This window comes from Oncorhynchus keta, chromosome 29, assembly GCF_023373465.1.
Source record: "Oncorhynchus keta strain PuntledgeMale-10-30-2019 chromosome 29, Oket_V2, whole genome shotgun sequence".
Taxonomy (NCBI): domain Eukaryota; kingdom Metazoa; phylum Chordata; class Actinopteri; order Salmoniformes; family Salmonidae; genus Oncorhynchus; species Oncorhynchus keta.
This window is the reverse complement of record NC_068449.1, coordinates 32,337,139-32,362,104: the sequence shown is the minus strand read 5'-3', so window position 1 is coordinate 32,362,104 and position 24,966 is coordinate 32,337,139. Positions and strand designations below refer to the sequence as shown.

Below are 24,966 nucleotides of genomic sequence, written 5' to 3'. Positions count from 1 at the left end.
CACAAATCACAATGAGGAAATGGCTGCCTAAATATGATCCCCAATCAGAGACAACGATAAACAGCTGTCTCTGATTGGAAACCATACCAGGCCAACATAACCCCCCCCCCCAAAGGTGCGGACTCTGACCGCAAAACCTGACTCAATAGGGGAGGGTCCGGGTGGGCATCTACCGTCGGGGGGCGGCTCCGGTGCAGGGCGAAGTACCCACTCCGCTCGCAGATACGATGTCTTCCTCCATGGCGGCTCTGGATCACCACAGGAGGAACAGGACCGTGTGTCGTCGCCGGAGGCGACGACACACGGTCCTGTAGATCGTTGCAGGAGATTCTGGACTGAGAACCCCTGCTGAACCCTCTGGACTGCAGACCGTCGCTGGAGGCTCTGGACCGCCGACCGTCGCTGGAGGCTCTAGACCGCCGTCCGTCGCTGGAGGCTCTGGACCGCCGACCGTCGCTGGAGGCTCTGGACCGCCGACCGTCGCTGGAGGCTCTGGACCGCCGACCGTCGCTGGAGGCTCTGGACCGCCGACCGTCGCTGGAGGCTCTGGACTGGGAATTGTCGCCGGAAACTCTGGACTGAGAACTGTCGCCGGAAGCTCTGGACTGTGGAGGCGCACTGGAGGCCTGATGCGTGGGACCGGTACAGGTGGCACCAGACTGGTGACACGCACCTCAGGGCGAGTGCAAGGAGCAGGAACAGGACGGACCTGACTGGGAAAGCGCACTTGAGGGAGAGTGCAAGGAGTAGGCACAGGACGCACTGGGTTGTGAAGGTGCACTGGAGACCTGGTGTGTATAGCCGGCATCAATTGTTCCGAAACTTTAACATACTTCTCAGGACGAGTACGGGGAGCTGACTCAGGTGGCACCAAACTGACAAAACGTTCCTTTATTCCAAATCTGTGCATCTTCCACCAACTCAACAACTCTCCCATTTCTCTCTCCTCCAAACTCTCCTTCTTCTCCCAGACTTGGTCTGGTTCACTCCTCAGCTTTTCTTGGGGTTTCTGTGGCCTACCTCCCCAACTTCGTCGCTGTCCCTCCTTCGCTGCTTCCACCTGCCTCCATGGCAGGCTCTTCTCTCCTGCTCTTACGTCATCCCAAGTCCAGGATGTTCTCTCCCTAATCTCCTCCACAGACCAGGATGCCATTATCTCCTGGGCACGCTGCTTTGTCCGTTGTTGGTGGGATCTTCTGTCATGATCGCTATGATGATTGGACCAAGGCGCAGTGTGCCTAGAGTTCCACATATTTTAATTAATAGAAACTCACCAAACTAAACGTGAAGCTACTGGTGTGCACACAGGCAACTATCTGTAGACAAGATCCCACAAAGCACAATGAGGAAATGGCTGCCTAAATATGATCCCCAATCAGAGACAACATAAACAGCTGTCTCTGATTGGGAACCATACCAGGCCAACATAAACCATTAATCCCCTAGATGCCCCACCCAGGCCACTATCACGCCCCAACCAACAGAGAATGAACAGCTCTCTATATTCAGGGCGTGGCATATACTCTCACAAAGACACGGCAGTTGGAACCAAAAATCTCAAATTTGGACTCATCAAACCAAAGGACAGATTTGACCATGAAGGCCTGATTCACGCAGTCTCCTCTTCCTCTGAACAGTTGATATTGAGATGTGTCTGTTATTTGAACTGTGTAAAGCATTTATTTGGGCTGCAATCTGAGGTGCAGTTAACTCTAATAAACTTATCCTCTGCAGCTTCCTTTCCTGTGGCGGTCCTCATGAAAGCCAGTTTCATCATAGCGCTTGATGGTTTTTGCGACTGCACTTGAAGAAACTTTAAAAGTTCTTGACATTGTCCTACAAAAATTCAGAAAACCACAGAGTAAAGAGGTAGACATTTAATGTACTGTATGTACTGTATAGTACAAATATGATTTGTGCAAGACGGTCTATGAGCATTTTTTGTTGTTTTTGAGCCATCTGATTTCTTGCATTTTCGTAAATTGTGGCACTTTGGTGAATGCTCTCCGCTCTGCTCCTCTCTGATTTTCTCCTCACTGCTCTTCTCTGCTCCTCTCTGATTTGCTCCTCTCTGCTCCTCTCTGCTCCTCTCTGATTTGCTCCTCTCTGCTCCTCTCTGATTTGCTCCTCTCTGATTTGCTCCTCTCTGCTCCTCTCTGATTTGCTCCTCTCTGCTCCTCTCTGATTTGCTCCTCTCTGATTTGTTCCTCTCTGCTCCTCTCTGATTTGCTCCTCTCTGCTCCTCTCTGATTTGCTCCTCTCTGCTCCTCTCCTCTCCTCTCCTCTCCTCTCTGATTTGCTCCTCTCTGCTCTGCTCCTCTCTGCTCTGTGTCTCTCCGGTCTGCTCCTCTCTGCTCTGTTCCTCTCTGCTCTGCTCCTCTCTGTTCCTCTCTGCTCTGTTCCTCTCTGCTCTGCTCCTTTCTTCTCTGTTCCCCTGCTCTGCGCCTCTCTGCTCTGCTCTGCTCCTCTCTGCTCTGCTCGTCTCTGCTCCTCTCTGCTGTGTTCCTCTCTGCTCTGCTCCTCTCTGTTCCTCTCTGCTCTGCTCCTTTCTGCTCTGTTTCCCTGCTCTGCGCCTCTCTGCTCTGCTCCTCTCTGCTCAGCCCCTCTCTGCTCTGCTCCTCTCTGCTCCTCTCTGCTCTGCTCCTCTCCGCTCTGTTTCTCTCTGCTCCTCTCTGCTCTGCTCCTCTCTGCTCTGCGCCTCTCTGCTCTGCATGCATGAATAATAAAATGGCCAGGTGGTGGAGGGGTTGGAGGGGGTCAGGAGGCGTGCGCCAGCCGCCAAACAAGAGAAAGGTCATGCTTGTTTGTGCAGTGTCCTTCAACAGATGTGAACCGCCTCTGACAGAGACTAGCAAATTCCGGTTAAAACGCTCAGAAAAAATTAGTTGATGGGTCAATTACAGTAAAGGTCACTAGAAGGCAAAGAGGAGAGAAAGGAGAGCGGCGAGAGAGGAGAGGCGAGAAGTTACGATAATAAATCAACAATGTTTGGAGAGAAGTGGAGGTCAAATTCTTTTAGCTCCGATGCCAGTAATATCGGCTACCGCTTTTATCACTTAGCCGAGCTTCCTCACACTAGAGGCTGTTCTAAGGACGTTTGGCAACTCAGACAGACATCACCGCCGTCCAAACGCCAGCTCTTACTCATCCTTTATTCTGAACAAAAATAGAAAATAATAAAAAAAGAAAGAATGAGAATTTTCCCGAAGCAAAGATCCATTCCAAAACCAGAGTGAATTTACAAAACCGGAGCAGTGCTACTGAGATTTCCCTAAAGGTTACAATCATCAGTTATTAAGTCGAAATGTCTTGTCAGAAGCAGGCTCAGTTTTCTCCCCCAGCAAATCTCCTATAATAACATATTCATGGTAACACCTACACGGGTGTGTATGTTAAGGCACAAGGCAAATTGATTGAGAGACTGGGCCTGCCAAATGAACTGGGCCGGCCATGTATCAGAAACAATATTATTCTGCTGCTGTGTGGGGCTAACCTTGATCTGTGTTGCACAAACAACCCTGAAGAGAAATGATCCTGGCCTTTCCTCTCCGCTCCCTCTTCTGGTACAATAACCTAGCATATGCCCCCTCCCTCCTAACCCCTCCCTCCCTGCCATCTTACACAGTGCATTGACAAACCTGGCTCCTTTGTGTGTGTGTGTGTGTGTGTGTGTGTGTGTGTGTGTGTGTGTGTGTGTGTGTGTGTGTGTGTGTGTGTGTGTGTGTGTGTGTGTGTGTGTGTGTGTGTGTGTGTGTGTGTGTGTGTGTGTGTGTGTGTGTGTGTGTGTGTGTGTGTGTGTGTGACATCTGTAAACCAAGCTCTCCAGCCAGCTGTGTGTCTGACACGCTGGGAGCTGTGGAAGCTCCGGGTCAGGTTCATCTAATGTAGCCTATTCAGAAATAACACTGATTCATGGGCAGAGGGAGATGGTCAGCCGTCTCCATTAGCTACCGGCGATGCACAGCAACAAAAAGAATGGGATCAATACGCCGCTCTTTTCAGAATGTAGTGCAAATAAAATGTGGTGAGTTAGTGATTCGATTCAGACGGGCACTATCTGTCTGTCGATAGCATGGAAGGACAGGGCACGCAGCGGAGAGAGAGAGCATTGTTCTACAGAGGTAGACAGAGGTAGGGTAGACGTTACCTTGGTGTGTGTAGTCATTAAAATATCCAAAATGTAAACGTTGGTGGTTCAATCCTCCTGGCAGCATCGTGTAATCATCTTTGATTAAATGCAAAGTGTGGTCTATAGGTCTTAGTTGTGTTAGTAGGAGATCTAGCAGGATGCTCTAACCCAAATAATTCTGCCGTATACATTTTCTCATTAAAATGCATGTGTCTTTTCAAAGGCAGACAACAATGATGCCATCTGGTGTGTGTGTGTGTGTGTGTGTGTGTGTGTGTGTGTGTGTGTGTGTGTGTGTGTGTGTGTGTGCAGAGCAAACATTGTGCATTGACTGAACATTTCTGCAATTTACTTTAATGTTTACGGTCATTCCTACTCCAGCATACCCTTTTAAAATATACAGAGCTGTATCTCCTTTAAGTGCACTGTACAAATACCCAATTTCAAAGGCAAATTTGGTTACATTTGGATTCAGTATTGCTGCATGTACTCGGCGCAAAGCTACATTTATCAAAGTTAAATGTTTACTTTTTGAATATTTGTGACCAGACGACAGTAACAAGAGTGCCTCATTTCCCTACCAGTCTAATATTGTGTGTAGACTGAGTACAGTGAAACGTGAAAAATTACCTTAATCCTGTCATTAACGTTGACATTTTACCTCACATAATATTTGAATTTACAGTTTCACCTTAAATGGATACTTCTGGATTTTGGCAATGAGGCCCTTTATCTACTTCCCCAGAGTCAGATGAACTACTAGCAGATACCCATAGAATTCCAGTCATTGTGCTAATCTAGTTAGCATTGGCTCGCAAAACTACCTCTAACTTCCTTCATACTGGACACAGAGACATAGAAATGGAATCCACAAGTTCATCTGACTCTGGGGAAGTATCCAAAATCCCAAAGTATCCTTTAATGTCACAGTATTTTAATGCTCAGACAAAGAGAGATATCATCACTGTACAGTTAGTAAGTTGAGTGGACCATTGATGGAAACTGTTGGTACTGAACTAGACTGAACTGAAAACTAAATTGTGGGTAGTTGGACCATGGTGGAGAAGGAGCTGACCTTTGACGGAGGTGTTGGGTGGTGGGCCTTCTATGCGCAGGTTCCATGGCGGGTCCCCCTGGTTGGCGAAGTCCCTCATCTTCAGGTAGCTGATGGTGAGGCGGATAATGGAAGCCTTGTCCAACTGGCTGGTGATGGCGCCAGGCAGGGGCAACATCTTGGCCAGCTCATAGAACTCAAAGTTCTCCTTCCCCCGCCGCGAGCGAGCCGCATCCCGGGACTTCTCCTTCCTCAGAGCCTGCAACCTGGTGGGGACAGGAGAAGAGACAGGTGTGAGGACCAGGGTTGTGTTCATTCGGGACAACACTTTTTGTAGCACTCTGAAACTAGGTGGGAGACGAGCAGAAAGTTAGGGCCTTGGTTTCGACCGTGATGAACAGAAAGGCCATACCATCATTCGAAGCCATAAGCAAGACAGCAAGCAAGCAAGACCAGGGTCGGGTTAAGTAAGGAGAAAACGTTTTGAAAGACGGGAGGGGCTGCCTGTATTTGTCCAATTAGAACACATATTGTTCTGCATTGCAAAATGTTGGATGTCATAAGGTGAATGCACCAATTTGTAAGTCGCTCTGGATAAGAGCGTCTGCTAAATGACTTAAATGTAAATGTAAATGTAAATGTTTTGCTACGGTGGGACCTATTGAACATGACCCTAGTCCCTCTGTCAGCTCAGACACCTGACTGTTGTCATACTGTGGACTAAGTATAAGTCTGTGTCCCAAATGGCACCCTAAAAAATAAATAAAGGGAAAAGGGGGGCATTTGGGAGCTTGGCTAGGTTACAGGGCTATGGGACCAACCACACCAAGTCAGTCAGTCTTGGCCGTTAGTGACTTGCTCTACTCCATTGGGAACGCTCAGCACAATTGATTCAGTCATTGGAATTTAGAAGTGGGTCGAAGTTCTGATTAGCTTTGGCCTTGGGTCTCATGAGACAGCCTGCTGAATGACTTTCAGATTGCTGCCTTTTTTTAACGTAAGACACTGCAATAGGCCCAGATAGATCTCTCTCTTTCTCTCTACAGCTGAAATAGTTTCACAAAATGAGATCATATTCAAAAAGGCCAAATACTGCACTGACCTCACTTTACACTGTCTGAGAGCTCAGTGTGATATTTCTCCTCTATATTTCTACTTCAATTGATTTATTCATGTCAGCTGCCTGAACTGGTAACAAATATACTGCAGGTGCACATTTCTCAGATGTGTCAGAATAGATGTGTTTAAAATAGTTATAATTCACTTTTTTTTTTAGTTACAGTATAATTACAGTCCATTTTACGATATTGTACTGTGTGTCATTACACAGTACCTGCTTTGATACTGTACTTATATTACAGTGGAGTGTACTGTAATATTAAATGACATGATTTTACCTGCCACCAAGCTGTCTGTAAATTACTGTCAAATTCATGCTAACCCCTTTAGAGTGTACTGTATTCAGGTATATGCTTTCAAGCCCTTTATACAGCGGCAGTAGATCACATGACCTATTGAAGGATGCATGATTGGTTATAGTCTATCCGCTTGTATCGTTCCAGTCAAACACTTCCGTCCCCTTCAGTCATTGTGTTATTTATTTGACATCGAAGAACTCGAAGCAGTTCCATACTTCCATAACACAACTTCCAACTTTCTATGGCGTTCATCATCCCAAGCCATTTTCAATTAAGTTGCCAATAAATCACACAGGAATCTCTGGGTTCCCCACTGGCCGACACCTAGATAAAAAAAAATAATGTAACACCACAAATGCTAAATCTGTTAGAACAGACTTGAAAGATGAGGGAAGAGAGTGTTTCTGCCCTGAAGATGAAAAATGACTGTTGGTGAAGAAAATAATTTCACATTATTTTGTCGTTTAGTTATCAGTGATTCAAGACAAAAACCAACAACATTAAGCAAACGTGAATAAAAAAAAAAGAAGCAAGCCAAGGCCCACCCACGCTCTGACAGTGGGTTACTACTGTATATAGATAGAGTACATAGATTCAAAAGAGGTTTGAGAAATCAATTAATGAATTTAGACATTCACAATGTCTGCAGGATTCAAATGAGAATTCCCCAAGCACCACTTCCCACAACCTTCATTCAGCCAAATAATGTCTTGTGGCTTACTAATACCATGCTCATAGTTGTCAAGATCAATTTATGTTAGCTTTTGTGTGCATCAGGAGTGTAATAGGATCATTTCATTGCCAGATACAGATGCATCCTCTGCCTTTACATCTAAGTAGCAGATTGCTGTTCTTGATCATCTCGACCGCCCCTGCAAGAAGAAAAGCACCATTTGATGGTCTGCTGCTCAGACAATATATAAAGCTAGTTGTAATGGTTGTTTGGAGGCAAAGTGCAACAGAGCAGCAGAATTTCATTTGTTCCGCAAACTTGGAAAGCATTATGTCGGCCTGCCAAATATTTCTTGATGCGCCGGGGTTGTGTGACCTTCATACAGCAGACATATTTATCATGTTCTACCAGAGTAAATGTAACACTTTTTTATTTATTTTTATAAACATGAAATTAAATCATGTCGTAGTTCAACGGGAACAACCCAATAGCTTTTTAAGTTCCTTTTACAAGACAGGGATGAGGTCACTAACTTCTGGCTGGATTTGGTTCTGGTTCTGAGGTCACGAACCCGTCTATGTTCCACATCAAATACTGTACTCCAGACGTGGCAACTCTATTTTGATTACCGTAAACAAATATAATAACAATAAATTAAAATATCTGCAATGACCCGTCCTTTCTCAGGTAATCACTTTCTTGGTGTTGGTGACCAGCACCCTACACACTACAAGAATATAAATCACGTAATAATGATGAACTATTATATAGATCTTTTTTTTAAATTCTGCAACATGCAGATGACCTCACAGTCTGTATTTTACACCACAATTCTCCCCACACTGAACTACTGCATTAATACCGTTCTCACATTGCAATCCCAGAGAGGTCACCATGCTGCTCCTACTAGGGTGTCAGGTGCCCATGCTTAAAAAGAGACCAGCGGTAAGGGAGCACAAGCAGAACAGCTTCACAATCTGTCATTCCCATTGAGTCCCAGAAAAGCCTAGTTATTATTGTGTAGAGAGAGAGAGAGAGAGAGACATCTCCATCACCTACACTACAGTCACCATCCACAACAGTGGCACAACCCCACCACATTCTTCTGCACCATTTTCAAATGACTCTCTGTATACTCTGAATCACACAAACCCACAGTCACACACACATCTCAATGACATCATGGAGAGAAAAAAAAAAACATACTGGTTGGTAAGTGTTTACTTGAAAATAGAATGCCTATGGCCCACACGGTGAAATGCCAGTGGGGAAATCAACCAATGTGAGGGGTGTCTGATAGGGATCTGTGTGTAGGAACAGAGAGCCGCATTGTGTTCACACTTCCTGCTTTCCCTCGTCTGCAAGAGAACTCCAGAGTACAGTTAGTATTGTAAAAATAGAAAAAAACTTGAGAGAAGTCGAGATTAGAGATATGAAATGTACACAGAACAGGACATTTCTTTACTCACAGTAACAGGGTTCCAAACCAGAGAGGGAGTCAGCATCCATTTTAAGTCAATTAGCTTTGACTTATATACTGACGGGGGTAAATTAAAGTATAATAATAACATGATTATAATAATAACCAGACTACACGTACTGCAAATAAAGCATGTGTCGCTTTTAATGAACCAGAAGATGGCAACTTACGGTAACTAATGTCTTTCTCAAGAGAACTCATAAGATATCTGCAGACGTGGCTGTGCAGCAAACAACAATAAAACAGCCACAGGGTCATTGGCCAATTAAATGAATGGACATCTTGAATGGAGGTGACACACCTTGGTGAGCCTGCTGTCTAAGATATCACTCTATGTAGCCAATCAGCGAACCACCCACCATTCAACTTTTGAAGGCAAGGAGAATACATCAAGCGGCCGAAACTTGTGTGCAAATGATCATTTAGGATCGAAGTAATTGGTTTCATCAGTGTTGAAAAGGCAGCCAGAGCAAAATGCCACTTTAGATTAGGGCCCTCCTCCTGAAGAAATGGATGACACCACTGATCGGGGGACTAAATGCCAAAACTAATCAATTGCTTTTGTGACTCTGGCTCTCCATGCAGCAGTAAAAAGAGAGGGTGCACTAGGTTCTCTTTCTCATTATAGAAAATGCTATCTCCTTAGTAACATAATTTAACTTCTCATCAACTTGGTCACACTGTGTCATCAAACCTGTCCAAACCCCCGGCAGACAATGAGGGGTTATGAAAAACAACCTTGTTCGGGGTTAGGCCCCATTTATAAATACCACCAAGACTGGACAACACCAGGGCCCATATTCACTAAACATATCAGAGTAGGAGTGCTGATCTAGGATCAGCTTATCCTTTTAGATCATAATTAATATGATTACATGGGCAGGGGAGACCTGATCTTAGATCAGGACTTCCACTCTGATGGTTTTTGAAGACCCCAAGGACATGCATGCATTTGTACTGTAGCATTGTACACTACACTAACATGTTCACAACATTTATCCACTATTTAAATGAGACGGTCAAACAAAAATCCAAAGCAGATGTACAATATCACAGGTGTTCATCGACACGTACAGTACTATAAGGAGAAATACATTCGTACGAAGTTCATAAGATTCAGTGATGGTGTGACACATCTATCTGTTCAGTGAGTTGGAACACCACCATTCTGTTAAAGGAAAACTCCACCCAAAAACTAACTTTTGGTATTTGTTTCATTAGTCCACTGTTGATATAGTCCCAAAATGTTTTGCATGTCAGCAATCAAGATTAAAAAAAAGAAACGTCCCTTTTAAGGACCCTGTCTTTCAAAGATAATTCGTAAAAATCCAAGTAACTTCATAGATCTTCATTGTAAAGGCTTTAAACACTGCTTCCCATGCTTGTTCAATGAATCATAAACAATTAATGAACATGCACCTGTGGAACGGTCATTAAGACACTAACAGCTTACAGACGGTAGGCAATTAAGGTCAGTTATGAAAACTTAGGACACTAAAGAGGCCTTTCTACTGACTCTGAAAAACACCAAAAGAAAGATGCCCAAGTTCCCTGCTCATCTGTGTGAACGTGCCTTAGGCATGCTGCAAGGAGGCATGAGAACTGCAGATGTGGCCAGGGCAATAAATTGCAATGTCCGTACTGTGATTCGCCTAAGACAGCACAACAGGGAGACTGGACGGACAGCTGATCGTCCTGGCAGTGGCTGACCATGTGTAACAACACCTGGACAGAATCAGTACATCCGAACATCACACCTGCGGGACAGGTACAGGATGGCAACAACAACTGCCCGAGTTACACCAGGAACGCACAATCCCTCCATCAGTGCTCAGACTGTCCGCAATAGGCTGAGAGAGGCTGGACTGAGGGCGTGTAGGCCTGTTGTAAGGCAGGTCCTCACCAGACATCACTGGCAACAACGTCGCCTATGCACAAACCCACTGTCGCTGGACCAGATAGGACTGGCAAAAGGTGCTCTTCACTGACGAGTCGCGATTTTGTCTCACCAGAAGTGATGGTCGGAATGAGCATAACACCGAGGCCTGTACTCTGGAGCGGGATCGATTTGGAGGGTCCATCATGATCTGGGGCAGTGTGGCACAGCATCATCGGACTGAGATTGTTGTCATTGCAGGCAATCTCAACGCTGTGCGTTACAGGGAAGACATCCTCCTCCCTCATGTGGTACCCTTCCTGACATGACCCTCCTGCATGACAATGCCACCAGCCATACTGCTCGTCCTGTGCTTGATTTCCTGCAAGACAGGAATGTCATTGTTCTGCCATGGCCAGCGAAGAGCCCGGATCTCAATCCCATTGAGCACGTCTGGGACCTGTTGGATCGGAGGGTGAGGACTAGGGCCATTCGCCCCAGAAACGTCTGGGAACTTGCAGGGGCCTTGGTGGAAGAGTGGGGTACATCTCACAGCAAGGACTGGCAAATATGTTGCAGTCCATGAGGAGGAGATGCACTGCAGTACTTAATGCAGGTGGTGGCCACACCAGATACTGACTGTTATTTTGACCCTCCTTTTGTTCAGGTAAATGTTATTCAATTTCTGTTAGTCACATGTCTGTGGAACTTGTTCATTTTATGTCTCAGTTGTTGAATCTTATGTTAAAATATTTACACATGTTAAGTTTGCTGAAAATAAACGCAGTTGACAGTGAGAGGACGTTTATATAACTTTCAAAATACAGAAATACAGCCGGTATGATGCATTTTGTTTCATATGGTGTTGAGTTTTCCATTATATGAGTTTTCCATTATATATTACATTATATCAGCTATATTTCTGTATTTTGAAAGTGATATATCTTGAAAACTTGATTGCTGACATGCTAAACATGTTGGGACTACATCAACAATGGACTAATGAAACCAATACCAATATACCAAATACCGTTTTTGGGTGGAATTTTCCTTTAACTCCATTAAACAGTGTTCTCTATCTCTTTGGTTAACACTAACTGTTCATCGTTGTATTGGAAGGTTGTTTCTCCCTTTTAATACCATTTAAGGTCTGTCTGCACATCAGACTATACTATCAGTCTGTGAAGGGGATGGCCTATTGCCACGGATGTCCATTGTCCTTATTAAGGTTGCCATTATGCTCTGTGTCTTAGGTGACATTGATGTCCTCAGAGCTGTCTGTCTGTGTGTGTGTGTATGTGTGTGTCTGTGTGTGTGTGTGTGTGTGTGTGTGTGTGTGTGTGTGTGTGTGTGTGTGTGTGTGTGTGTGTGTGTGTGTGTGTGTGTGTGTGTGTGTGTGTGTGTGTGTGTGTGTGTGTGTGTGTGTGTGTGTGTGTGTGTGTGTGTGTGAGTGTGTGTGTGATCTGTGTGTGCAAGTGTGGTGCCTGTTTCATAGCTAAATGCACAAAGGGAGTAACTGTATCGGGTGCATGATAATACAGCACTTGAAGTTCAAACAGTAGTGTTTAAACTATAAAGGCAATTGTGGATGTTATTGAACAGGCCTCTGTCACAGTGGGTCTAGTAAGGTTGTTGCTGGACCAACACAGTGCCACACTAACAACCATTGTAGCACCAAGGCTGTAGAAGCTCATCTCATACATTGAACCAACTGCTATTATTGCTATTATCTATTATTGTTAGGCTTTGTGGCCAACACTCATAAATTATTACCCGGAAATTCAATGAAAGAACAAATAAAAACCTGTTGATTGAGTAAATTGGAATACTTCAGAGGCAATTAAAAAAGAAAAAGAATAAAAGGTGGACAAAAAAAGGCATTAATCTGCACTCGTTTTCATTTTGCTGCTTTCATTCTTTCTGTTGTTGTTGTTGCTGCTGTTGTTGTTGTTTTTCTACCTCTCGCTGTGGTATTGATACCATTAAATGAAATACCTGCTGTAACACAAAGGAGGGAACATAAAGACGAGGAGAGAGACAGAGAGAGAGGCTTATGAAGAGAGAAGAGAGAGAGGCAGGCCAAGGCATTAATCAGCCATCTTGCTACATATTGATTCAACTACAATGATGCGGTCATTTGGAGAAATAATAGCCAGCAAATTATGCAGGATGAAACCCTGCTGTTAATGAATGAGAATAATCCCTCTTTGTACTGAAAAACCCACCACCCACAGCTCGGAGGCTAGGAAATCTGCTAGGTGGAGGAGTGGGCCTGCCAGGCTGCTGTGTTTACCAGCGGTAGGGGAAACACTGAGAGGAGAGCTACCATTGTCCTCCCTTGCGCTCAGAAGGTCAGTGTGTGTGTGCGTGTGTGCTCAGAGGGTCAGGGTCTGTATGGCTCTTCTCAGGGTGGTCATCCGGACGCCTGGCTGCTCCATCAGGCTCACAGCAGCAAGACTGAGGCTTATTTCACTGTTTCTTGAAGGATGATGCAGAATGGACATGAATATAGACACTGGAGGAGACAGTATTTATGGAGGAAACAAGGCCTCATACTGAGACAGATTGCTTATCCTTATCCTTTAATTCACATTCTATCATTAGGGATGGGCCAGACACGTACTATAGACCACAGGAGGCTGCTGAAGGGAGGACGGCTCATAGTAATGGCTGGAATGGAGTGAAACTATTTCCACTCTTTTTCTTCTAACTGCAGTGTTGGGAGTGGGCTCGCGGGTAAGACTATCACGGCAAAGTCTACGCCTGTTGTATTCGGCGCATGTGACCAATAACACTTGACCAATAACACCATTCCATTTATTCTGTTCCAGCCATTACTATGAGCCTGTCCTCCCCACATGAAGGTGCCACCAGCCCCCTGTGGTATACACAAACGGATATACATGCAAACACGCAGTCACACACACGTTTGCATGGGAGGAGAAGATGAGATTTGAACTTGCTTCCTACAACCAAACATGCACCACAATAAATCATTTTTGGCCATGACATTTTTTTGCTCTTTTGATTCAAAGCCCAAATAACATAACCTTTTCTTTCAGGCTATGCAAAGCTACTCTGATTCTAAATCAACAGTGGCTATGCAGCCGGGTGTAAAGTCTTAATAGCTCCAGCACCCCACTTCCCTGCATATCTTCATTACAGTGGGAATCGTCTTATTGTTGGATTAAATTTACCGCATACGACTAAACACACACACAGCCACATCATGAAATAACCCAACTAGCAACAAGCTGTTTGGACAAGGGATTGGTTCCATTTCAAGTCCAAAATCAATCCCTCAACATAGGAAAAGAGACAGAAAGCCGAGTGCATAAAAGCAGTAAATCAGATTCACTCAAGGAATGAAGTACAAACGTATTGATTAATTTATACAGAGCGACTCAATTGTTATGACCGTGGTATAAACACGCACATGAAGTTATTAAACCACACTGACACTGACAACAAAAGCAAAACATCTCAGTAACAGACGTAACAGGTGGTACTGTTTTAACACAGAACAGTTTAAACTCACAGAACCCCCTCAGGGGTTTAGTGTGTGAATATCAACCTTTTAAGTCAATAGTGTAATCTCTCATCGGGTGTCGTTGTATAATGTGCAGGTGTGTGTGTGTGTGTGTGTGAGCGTGCGTGCGAGCGAGCGTGTGTGTGCTTATGGTGTAGAGCTGTCCTGTGTTCTGCCTGCTTGAGACCCGCAGGTTGTAGACAGAGAGGGCAGACTGAGAAGACAGTTGTCAATGGCCAAGGTCACCAGGCTGCCTGTACAGACTGGGGCTAGTGTGTGCATCCCAAATGGCACCCTATGCTCTATGGACCCTGGTCAAAAGTAGTGCACTATATAGGGAATAGGGTGCCATTTGGGAAGGATAGAGACCCTGTTTCCCAGTGCGCTCCAATCTCCCCCACCACAGAGTTGTCCTGTATGTACCCACGAACAAGGAGAGGGAGGGTGGCAGCTTCAATGTACACAGCACACACACACACAAGCATAGACATAGGTACACACACACACACACACACACACACCAAATATGAAATGGTAGTGGAGCGTGTCCATAAAATAAAAAGGAATTGCGTCTGGGGACTGAAACCAGAATCAGATATTACCTGCTGTCTTGATTAATAGTCTCTCTCCTGTATGCTTTTAATTTAAAGGCCCCCAGCACTCTCTCTCTCTCTCTCTCCTCTGTGGAAAAATGATTATGTCCCAAATGGCACCCTATTCCCTAGAGGCCCTGGTCAAAACTAGTGCACGATGTAGGGATTAGGGTGCCATTTGGAACGTAAGCAATAACTTCTCTATTTTTACGATGGACTCATCCAAACCTGGATGTGGGACTGGGGGGCCCAGCAATACATTTTAGTTTCAATTTGCATTGCAATGTTTTTAAATTCATATCTGACTTTAATTTGCTGCGGATATGGTTGTTTGCATTTACCTCAAGCATGGAAAACTGGTACTGGTCTGCAGTACAGGGAAACTGATTGTTACATACTGTATAAAATAGGAATAAACAAATGTTACTAGCGCTAATCAGAGGCATATGTGACTTGCAGCCTTGCACACCGGAACCAGACATATCCATAATGACTAGCAGCAGACGTGTGGTGAGAGCCACTGTAATGGTGGTGGTGAGGGGCAGGGATGATGAAATCTTGATAGCCACAATGGTTGATGGCCAAAACTCGGAAAGCCCTGAGGTTAGAGAGGTGAGCCAGTGACCGAAGGGTTGCCAGTTTGAATCCCAGGGCTTATTTGGAAAAACAGTGGGGAGTGAGGAGAGTTGCTGGTATCAGAAGGTCGTCTTCTGGTTCTTGGCTGTCTGCAGTGATGTGGTGTCTTCGGTTTGCCCAACTGGTTAGTCTGCAGTGATGTGGTGTCTTCGGTTTGCCCAACTGGTTAGTCTGCAGTGATGTGGTGTCTTCGGTTTGCCCACCTGGTTAGTCTGCAGTGATGTGGTGTCTTCGGTTTGCCCACCTGGTTAGTCTGCAGTGATGTGGTGTCTTCGGTTTGCCCAACTGGTTAGTCTGCAGTGATCTGGTGTCTTCTGTTTGCCCAACTGGTTAGTCTGCAGTGATGTGGTGTCTTCTGTTTGCCCACCTGGTTAGTCTGCAGTGATGTGGTGTCTTCTGTTTGCCCACCTGGTTAGTCTGCAGTGATCTGGTGTCTTCTGTTTGCCCAACTGGTTAGTCTGCAGTGATCTGGTGTCTTCTGTTTGCCCAACTGGTTAGTCTGCAGTGATCTGGTGTCTTCTGTTTGCCCACCTGGTTAGTCTGCAGTGATGTGGTGTCTTCTGTTTGCCCACCTGGTTAGTCTGCAGTGATGTGGTGTCTTCTGTTTGCCCAACTGGTTGGTCTGCAGTGATGTGGTGTCTTCGGTTTGCCCAACTGGTTAGTCTGCAGTGATGTGGTGTCTTCGGTTTTCCCACCTGGTTAGTCTGCAGTGATGTGGTGTCTTTGGTTTGCCCAACTGGTTAGTCTACAGTGATCTGGTGTCTTCGGTTTGCCCAACTGGTTAGTCTGCAGTGATGTGGTGTCTTCGGTTTTCCCACCTGGTTAGTCTGCCGTGATGTGGTGTCTTCGGTTTGCCCAACTGGTTAGTCTGCAGTGATCTGGTGTCTTCGGTTTGCCCAACTGGTTAGTCTGCAGTGATCTGGTGTCTTCTGTTTGCCCAACTGGTTAGTCTGCAGTGATGTGGTGTCTTCTGTTTGCCCACCTGGTTAGTCTGCAGTGATCTGGTGTCTTCTGTTTGCCCAACTGGTTAGTCTGCAGTGATCTGGTGTCTTCTGTTTGTCCACCTGGTTAGTCTGCAGTGATCTGGTGTCTTCTGTTTGTCCACCTGGTTAGTCTGCAGTGATGTGGTGTCTTCTGTTTGCCCACCTGGTTAGTCTGCAGTGATGTGGTGTCTTCTGTTTGCCCAACTGGTTGGTCTGCAGTGATGTGGCATCAAGAGGCTTAGTACAGAGTGACTGCGGCTCCGCCCGCTCAGTGGATCCATCGCCACAGCGGGCGAGGCAAATCCCGTTAGCTGTGAATAAAGCCATTCGGGCCAGCTACAGGTAAGCCTGACGCAATGCGATTACATGGCAAGTGCAGTGGCTGAAAGCCCCAGCGCCAACACAATACCCTCAGTCAGCCTTCTTCATTTCTGCCATACCATTCCATTAATGGAAATCCTGTTAAAAGGTGTGACACACCAATTTTTAAATCCCAAATGGCAACCTAGTTCCTTTATAGTGTAATAATTTAGACCAGAGCCTTAAACACCCTGCTCAGAAGTAGTGCACCATATAGGCAATAGGGTGCCACTTGGGATGCAGAAACGTGTGGAGAAAGAAAGAGAGGATTGTGGGAGATTTAAAGGATTCTGGGTAATGTTGAGTTAATTCACCATATCAACATCAAGTTATGATCAATGGTAAAATGATTTGGATGTAGCTATATAACAGCTCCCGTATGTCTGGCTGACAGACAGTTTCTTGATCACAAATACAAAGCTAAGCTAAGCAATGTCTCTTCAATAACAACAAGTAGACAGTTATTAAATCCTCTTTGTGGGAACAGGAGGGAGGGAGCAGAGCAGGGTAGAGGAGAGTAGAGGTTTTTTCACTGTTCAGCAGGCCAGGGTTAGTCTAGTTGACTCTTTTGAGCATGATGGATCATTCTCTTATTTAGCAGGGTCATTCTTTCATCTCTATCTCTAAGACTGCATCTCACTCCAGAGTGGCACTGCATCACAGTGTTGAGGTGTCACTACAGCCTGGGGTACGATCCCAGGCTGTGTTACAGCCGGCCGTGACCGGGAGTCCTATAGGGCGGTGCACAATTGGCCCAGTGTCGTCCCAGTTAGGGGAGGGTTTGGCCGGGGGCTTTCCATGGCTCATCGCGCTCTAGTGACTCCTTGTGGCAGGCCGGGCACCTGCAAGCTGACACCAGTCGTTAATTGAACAGCGTTTCCTGGCTTCCGGGTTAAGCGAGCAGGTGTTAAGAAGCAACGTGGTTTGGCGGGTCATGTTGACCTTCGCCTCTCCCGAGCCCCTTAGGGAGTTACAGCAATGAAACAAGATCGCAACTACCAATTGGATATCACAAAAAAGGAGGTAACATTTTAAAAAATAAAAGACTGCATCTCAAATTGCACCCTACTCCCTATATAGTGCACTACTTTTGTGGCATTGGGCCCTTTTCAAAAGTGGTGCACTATATAGGGAATAGGGTGCCATTTGGACCGTATGCTAAAAGAGGGATATCCAAAGACAGAGAACAAGAGCTACTCAGCAACATTCATCACAATAACAACACACCTTGCATTACACCTGGGATGAAAACACGTACATTCGCTCAACTTACCCCAAGGCAAATATTTGGACTATATTAGCCCAAACAAGGATGCACTTTAATGCTAGGTTTAGGACCTCATATTGAAGCTTATAGAGACCTCAACTGATTTATAGAACAATCTTTGGTTTAGATACAAGCCTCATGAAACCTCGAACACAAAACATTTACTTGACCTGGCCAGTTGTTTTGGACCGAACGTACCCCTTTTTCCACCAGGTTTCTTCATTCACAGACTTCATGAAATGATGACCTCTTCCTAAATATTTGGCCACATTAACTCTGTCTATGGTTTCCTAGAAACAAGGGTGATTGAACGTACCCTCCCGTACTGCTCTCCGCATTTCTCATGGTGTCAAAACTATATGGAAACACAAACACAAACCCCCATACAAAACAAAAACACAATTCTATTTGTAATGTGTCTGTAACGAGGTCTTTTTGCTTCAGAAGATGAATAACTAACAAGGAGATAAAAGTCATAACAAAGCTTGGGAAATCTGTAACAATATTGCCTATCTCACAAATCCGTGTGTTTATGAATCAAAAACACCTCATATATTCTGCTGTCTGTCTGTGTATGACGTCAATCTATACTCTCCAGTATCTCACCAGCCAACCAACCACATCAAAACCCTTCAAAGCTGCTCTCAACAGCCCGCCACATAGATTTCCCCCACTTCCCTTCCCAAAATGGTTTATTGAGTCTCCCAGCCAGCCAGCCAAGGCGGTGCGAGGGGAGCCAGGTAGCTATAAAGAGACAGATAAGAGATGCGTTGGAGAGAGAGAGAGAGAGAGAGAGAGAGAGAGAGAGAGAGAGAGAGAGAGAGAGAGAGAGAATCAGAGAGAGAGAGAGAGAGAGAGAGAGAGAGAGAGAGAGAGAGAGAGAGAGAGAGAGAGAGAATCAGAGAGAGAGCGGGAGAGGGAGGGAGAGAGACAGAGGCTCAGAAGGGGGCGACGGCTCCTTGACGAGCGCTCATCATCTCCTCTACCTTCCCCTGAACCTGATCTGTCCCAGTAATCGCTCGCTTCAATCAGAAGAAGAAAAAAAATCTATAGTTCAATGGTAATTTTCTCTCCTCTCCTCCACTCCTCAATCCGCCCCTGTCTGTCTGTGTCTGGGCCAGGCACCTGCTGAAGCCTCTGAGGTGGAACGGCTCAATATTAGCTCTGAAATTAGCAGCAGTCCCTTGTTAAAGACTTGGCACACTGTGAGCAGGGATAGACACTGTTAATGGCATAAAAGCCCTCATCACCTGGGAGCCACACAATTACTTGAGCCAGCCTCTCTCTCTTTTCTCTCTCCCCCTCTCTCTCTATCCCGGCCCTGTATCCTTGAGACAGCTTACTCCTCTCCTCACTGGCCACCAACCAAAACGGAGGAGACAGAGAGCGAGATCTTTCCCGTGACAGCCCCCTGCGCCTCTCTAAACCCCATTTAAAGGAAAAGCAGCATTCAATTGAACCGCTAAATCGCTGTTAATGAATTTTGGGGGGCTTTTTGCGGTGAAAATCGGTGAAAATCAGGTCTGATAACATTATTGTGATTTAAAGGTGTAGTAGGGGTAAACTCACTCACAAACAAACAGTAAATGTCTTTAGAAAACTAAATCAAAGAGTGCATTTTTAATAATGATACTTGACATAGTACATATACTCAGGTTATTACTTAGGCAAATGTAATCCATAACTCAGACAGGCTTTAATATGGCAGACTGAGTCCCCGCGCTTCTGAAGTTCAATATAATATTTATGATGCTACTTTACTTATTAAGGAGACTGAATATAAGAGAGGAATAAAAAGGAAGTAGCCTTGTAGCTATGACAGTAGCATATTTTTAATACAGTATGTACAATAGAGTAAGTATCCTCTCACTATCACAATGTCCCCTTCTCTCTGCAGTATCCTCAACATGGGCTTTGAACTTTATTAGCCGTATCTCTCCACAGTCCAAACTGCTTTCCTGTATGGCTACTTCTCCAACATCTTAAAACTAAGGCTGTATAGGTCATTGGCTACAAGGCTACACTTCCTGTGTCTCTAGGCCAAGTCTGTACAAGCTGATATTACATTACATCTCCACGCTGTACATTACAGGCCAGTGGTGAACCCAGAGTCACATGTGAGGCCCCGCCGCCACTCTGCAGCCATCGCCCTGACAACAAGCAGCATGGTGAGCATATCAGGGCCACCCTGCACTGAGACCTACTGTAGGGTTGGGATGGTGGGGTGGGAACCAAGAGCAGCATCGCTAGCCTTCCTCACAAACTACACTGAACAAAAATATAAACGCAACATGGAAAGTGTTGGTCCCATGTTTCATGAGCTGAAATAAAAGAAACCAGAAATGTTCCATATGCACAAAAAGCGTATTTCTCTCAAATTTGCTACACACATTTGTTTACATCTCTGTTTACATCTCTGAGAATTTCTCCTTTGCCAAGAATCGTGTGGCATATCAAGAAGGTGATTAAAAATCATGATCATTACACAGGTGCACCTTGTTCAGGGGACAATAAAAGGCCACTCTAAAATGTGCAGTTCTGTCACAACACAATGCCACAGGTGTCTCAAGTTTTGAGGGAGCGTGCAATTGGCATGCTGACTGCAGAAATGTCCCGACATGCTGACTGCAGGAATGTCCACCAGAGCTGTTACCAGAGAATTTAATGTTAATTTCTCTACCATAAGCCGAACTCCAACGTCGTTTAGAGAATTTGGCAGTACGTCCAACTGGCTTCACAACCGCAGACCACATGTAACCAAGCCTGCCCAGGACCTCCACATCCGGCTTCTTCACCTGTGGCATTGTCTGAGACCAGTCACCTGGACAGCTGATGAAACTGTGGGTTTGTACAACCAAAGAATTTCTGCACAAACTGTCAGAAACCGTCTCAGGGAAGCTCATCTGCGTGCGTTCTTGTCCTCCTCACCAGGGTCTTGACCTGACTGCAGTTCGGAGTCATTAGCGACTTCAGTTGGAAAATGCTCACCGTCGATGGTCACTGGCAGACTGCAGAAGTGTGCTCTTCACAGATGAATCCCGGTTTCAACTGTACCGGGCAGATGGCAGACAGAGTGTATGGCGTCATGTGGGCGAGCGGTTATGGTATGAGCAGGCACAAGCTACGGACAACGAACATAATTGCATTTTATCGAACGCAATTTGAATGCACAGAGATACCGTGACGAGATACTGAGGCCCATCGTCGTGCCACTCATCCGCCACCATCAGCATGATAATGCACGGCCTCATGTCGCAATGATCTGTACACAATTCCTGGAAGCTTAAATGTCCCAGTTTTTTCATGGCCTGCATTCTCACCAGACATGTCACCCATTGAGCATTTTTGGGATGCTCTGGACCAACGTGTATAAGCGTGTTCCAGTTCCCGCCAATATCCAGCAACTTCGCACAGCCATTGAAGAGGAGTGGGACAACATTCCACAGGCCACAGTCAACAGCCTGATCAACTCTATGCGAAGGAGATGTGTCGCGCTGCATGAGGCAAATATTGGTCACACCAGATTCTGACAGTTTTTCTGATCCACGCCCCTACTTTCTTTAAAGGTGTCTGTGACCAACAGATGCATATCTGTATTCCCAGTCATGTGAAATCCATAGATTAGGGCCTAATGCATTTATTTAAATTGACTGATTTCCTTACATGAACTGTAACTCATTAACATCTTTGAAATTGTTGCATGTTGCGTTTACATTTTTGTTGAGTATAAGTACCCACTTGGATCCTTAAAGTGGAGAGGCTGGTGCTACCCTGAGCCCTCCCAGCACTCAGCAGTCCTCCCTACCCCTCCTCTGGCTCCCTGCACATGGATGCTGGATGCCACAGCTGGAAGGGCAGCTCCGTGCCAGCCTAGTGGAGCCTATCGGAGTGTGATCAAAGCAGGTTACAATAGACTCCTCACAGGGTCAGCTGCCGACAACCTGTACAAGATTTACGCCTTCAATAATAAATGAACTAAACATTTTGAAGTAATTGGCTGTGCAGAGGCAGAGGAAGAGGGCCCTCTCTCTATCCCTCTCTATCTCCACCAGAGAGCTTGCTTGTACAAAGCAATAGCGTTTGAATAATTGATGTATGATGCAGTGGTGTGGTGGCGGGTTGCCTTGATTCGCTACAAGCTCTGAGTTCGACTGTGGTGGTGCTTCTGATGATAATCACTGTTTAGAAAAACGATAGGAACAGACAGAAGAAAGAACATGTAGAAAGAAACGGGAAGAAGAGGAGCACTTCAGCAACAAGACAAATCCCACTGGGCAAAAACTTGTTGAATCAACGTTGCTTCCACGTCATTTCAAAGCCCAAATTAAATGTGACGACTTTGAATCGTCGTGGAATACTCACTGGATTTGATTCCACCTAAATCTAATGACATGGTGAAATATTTTGATGCTTTTCCCATTGAATTTACGTTAGTTGACAACTCAACCAACCGTAAATCAAAACGAGACGTTGAACTGACGTCTGTGCCCAGTGGGATATCTCATCGCAGATCGGCTTCTCTCTGAAAGACTGAGGCCTCAATATACAGACTACTGACTCATGATGATAAACAAACAATTATCATCTTAACAAATGCACCCCAGACAACTCTCTCGCTCTACTGAAGTTGTCTGATGCCAGATCTTCACAGAGATGAGGTCTGGCTGTCTGTCCCGCATGCTTGTGAAATTACTCTGGCACTATTTTTGCTTTGTGTCTCCATTCTGATCATAGGGGTACCAAGAATAACAAACATAGACAAACAGACAGGCAGGGACTTTAGAAAGCAGAAACGACTGTACAAGATAGTTTATGTAGTGAAATGCCACCTCTACCCTGTACCAATGAAATCCTTCCACTCATTGTTGTGTTATTTATCTGTGCATCACCAAGCTACAGTGTGTTTGTGAGCCTGAGATACACGTAATTTATGGTGTTTGTTGCAAGTGTAATTTGTATAATGTGCTCATAAAACATTGCGGAAGACAACAGCAGATCTGCTTGGGGAATGATAAAAGACCATGGAAAGTCAGTTATCTGAACTCCTGATCAGAATTCATATTGTCCCAACGCTAGCTACACTTTCAGGGCCTATTCATAATATTGACTGTATCATCACTATTTTGCAAGCCATAAAATATATCGCTAGATACAGAACGGTATATGATTTGTAAAAAGTCCCATTGTTGTTTTTCAAGCATGACTGTATTGTATTAGTAAGGAAGACTACTGGATCTGACACACAGACAGGAATCACAGGCATGGTGGAAGTACTGGGAAGGATGCCAAACACCAGAGCCAATACAGGTCATTCATTACAGAACCTAAATGTTCATCCATTTTAACACTAGAATTCATTCTAGAATGTATCAATTCTAAGGCTAGAATGCTAGAATGTATCAATTCTAAGGCTAGAATGCTAGAAAGTATCAATTATAAGGCTATAATGCTAGAAAGTATCAATTCTAAGGCTAGAATTCCAGAATGTATCAATTCTAAGGCCAGAATGCTAGAAAGTATCAATTCTAAGGCTAGAATGCTAGAAAGTATCAATTCTAAGGCTAGAATTCCAGAATGTTTCAATTCTAAGGCTAGAATGCTAGAAAGTATCGATTCTAAGGCTAGAATTCCAGAATGTATCAATTCTAAGGCTAGAATTCCAGAATGTATCAATTCTAAGGCCAGAATGCTAGAAAGTATCAATTCTAAGGCTGGAATGCTAGAAAGTATCAATTCTAAGGCTAGAATTCCAGAATGTATCAATTCTAAAGCTAGAATGCTAGAATGTATCAATTCTAAGGCTAGAATTCCAGAATGTATCAATTCTAAGGCTAGAATGCTAGAATGTATCAATTCTAAGGCTAGAATTCCAGAATGTATCAATTCTAAGGCTAGAATGCTAGAATGTATCAATTCTAAGGCTAGAATGCTAGAAAGTATCAATTCTAAGGCTAGAATTCCAGAATGTATCAATTCTAAGGCTAGAATGCTAGAATGTATCAATTCTAAGGCTAGAATGCTAGAAAGTATCCATTCTAAGGCTAGAATTCCAGAATGTATCAATTCTAAGGCTAGAATGCTAGAATGTATCAATTCTAAGGCTAGAATTCCAGAATGTATCAATTCTAAGGCAAGAATGCTAGAAAGTATCAATTCTAAGGCTAGAATTCCAGAATGTATCAATTCTAAGGCTAGAATGCTAGAATGTATCAATTCTAAGGCTAGAATGCTAGAATGTATCAATTCTAAGGCTAGAATTCCAGAATGTATCGATTCTAAGGCTAGAATGCTAGAATGTATCAATTCTAAGGCTAGAATTCTAGAATGTATCAATTCTAAGGCTAGAATTCTAGAACGTATCAATTCTATGGGTAGAATGCTAGAATGTATCAATTCTAAGGCTAGAATTCAACAATCCTAAGACTACATCTTAAGTCATACCAAAGAACAGTGAAATACATGAAAGTGCACAAGGACAATGAGATGGGTATAGGAGTTTGTTAATATACATGTATATTGCATGTAAATGCCTATTTACATAATCCCGTGTATTAGATGATGATAGCCTATGACTGTAAGACTGGTACAGTATCTGCCTGGTGTTCAGTGCATTTATCTCCTCAGCTTCATTGAAGGAAGTTACTTTAGGAGGCTCTAACGAGAACTTCGAATCTGACACGGGAGAGAGTAATTATGCCATTGTATTTTTAAAGACTATCACGGACAATTAAGAAAGCCGCAGATCATGAGGCGGAGGAGAAAGAATGAAGGGAAGGTGTGGAAAAGGGGAGCTTCTTGTCAGTCACTGTTAAGCTCCCAACGATTCAGCTCAGAGGTAGTAACTGACGCCAGCGTTTACATAACGGTTCCTTATGCTTTGGCGAACACCAAGTAGGCGGGTCTGATATAAGCTTTCAACATCGGACAACCGTTACAGCTTAATTAGGGGCGTTTCCACGGTAACAGAG

The 24,966-nt window shown here is 44.6% G+C and overlaps 1 protein-coding gene across 7 annotated transcripts in view; it reads right to left on the bottom strand.

Annotated features, from left to right (window-relative positions):
• LOC118362194 (neuronal PAS domain-containing protein 3) overlaps positions 1–24,966 on the bottom strand; it is a 410,864-nt gene that overhangs the window by 290,860 nt on the left and 95,038 nt on the right. For all 7 annotated transcript variants that reach the window (XM_052486440.1, XM_052486439.1, XM_052486441.1 and 4 more), the window contains one exon: positions 5,205–5,449. In XM_052486440.1, coding sequence (XP_052342400.1) covers positions 5,205–5,449 — 245 coding nt within the window. The remainder of the gene's footprint in view (positions 1–5,204; positions 5,450–24,966) is intronic.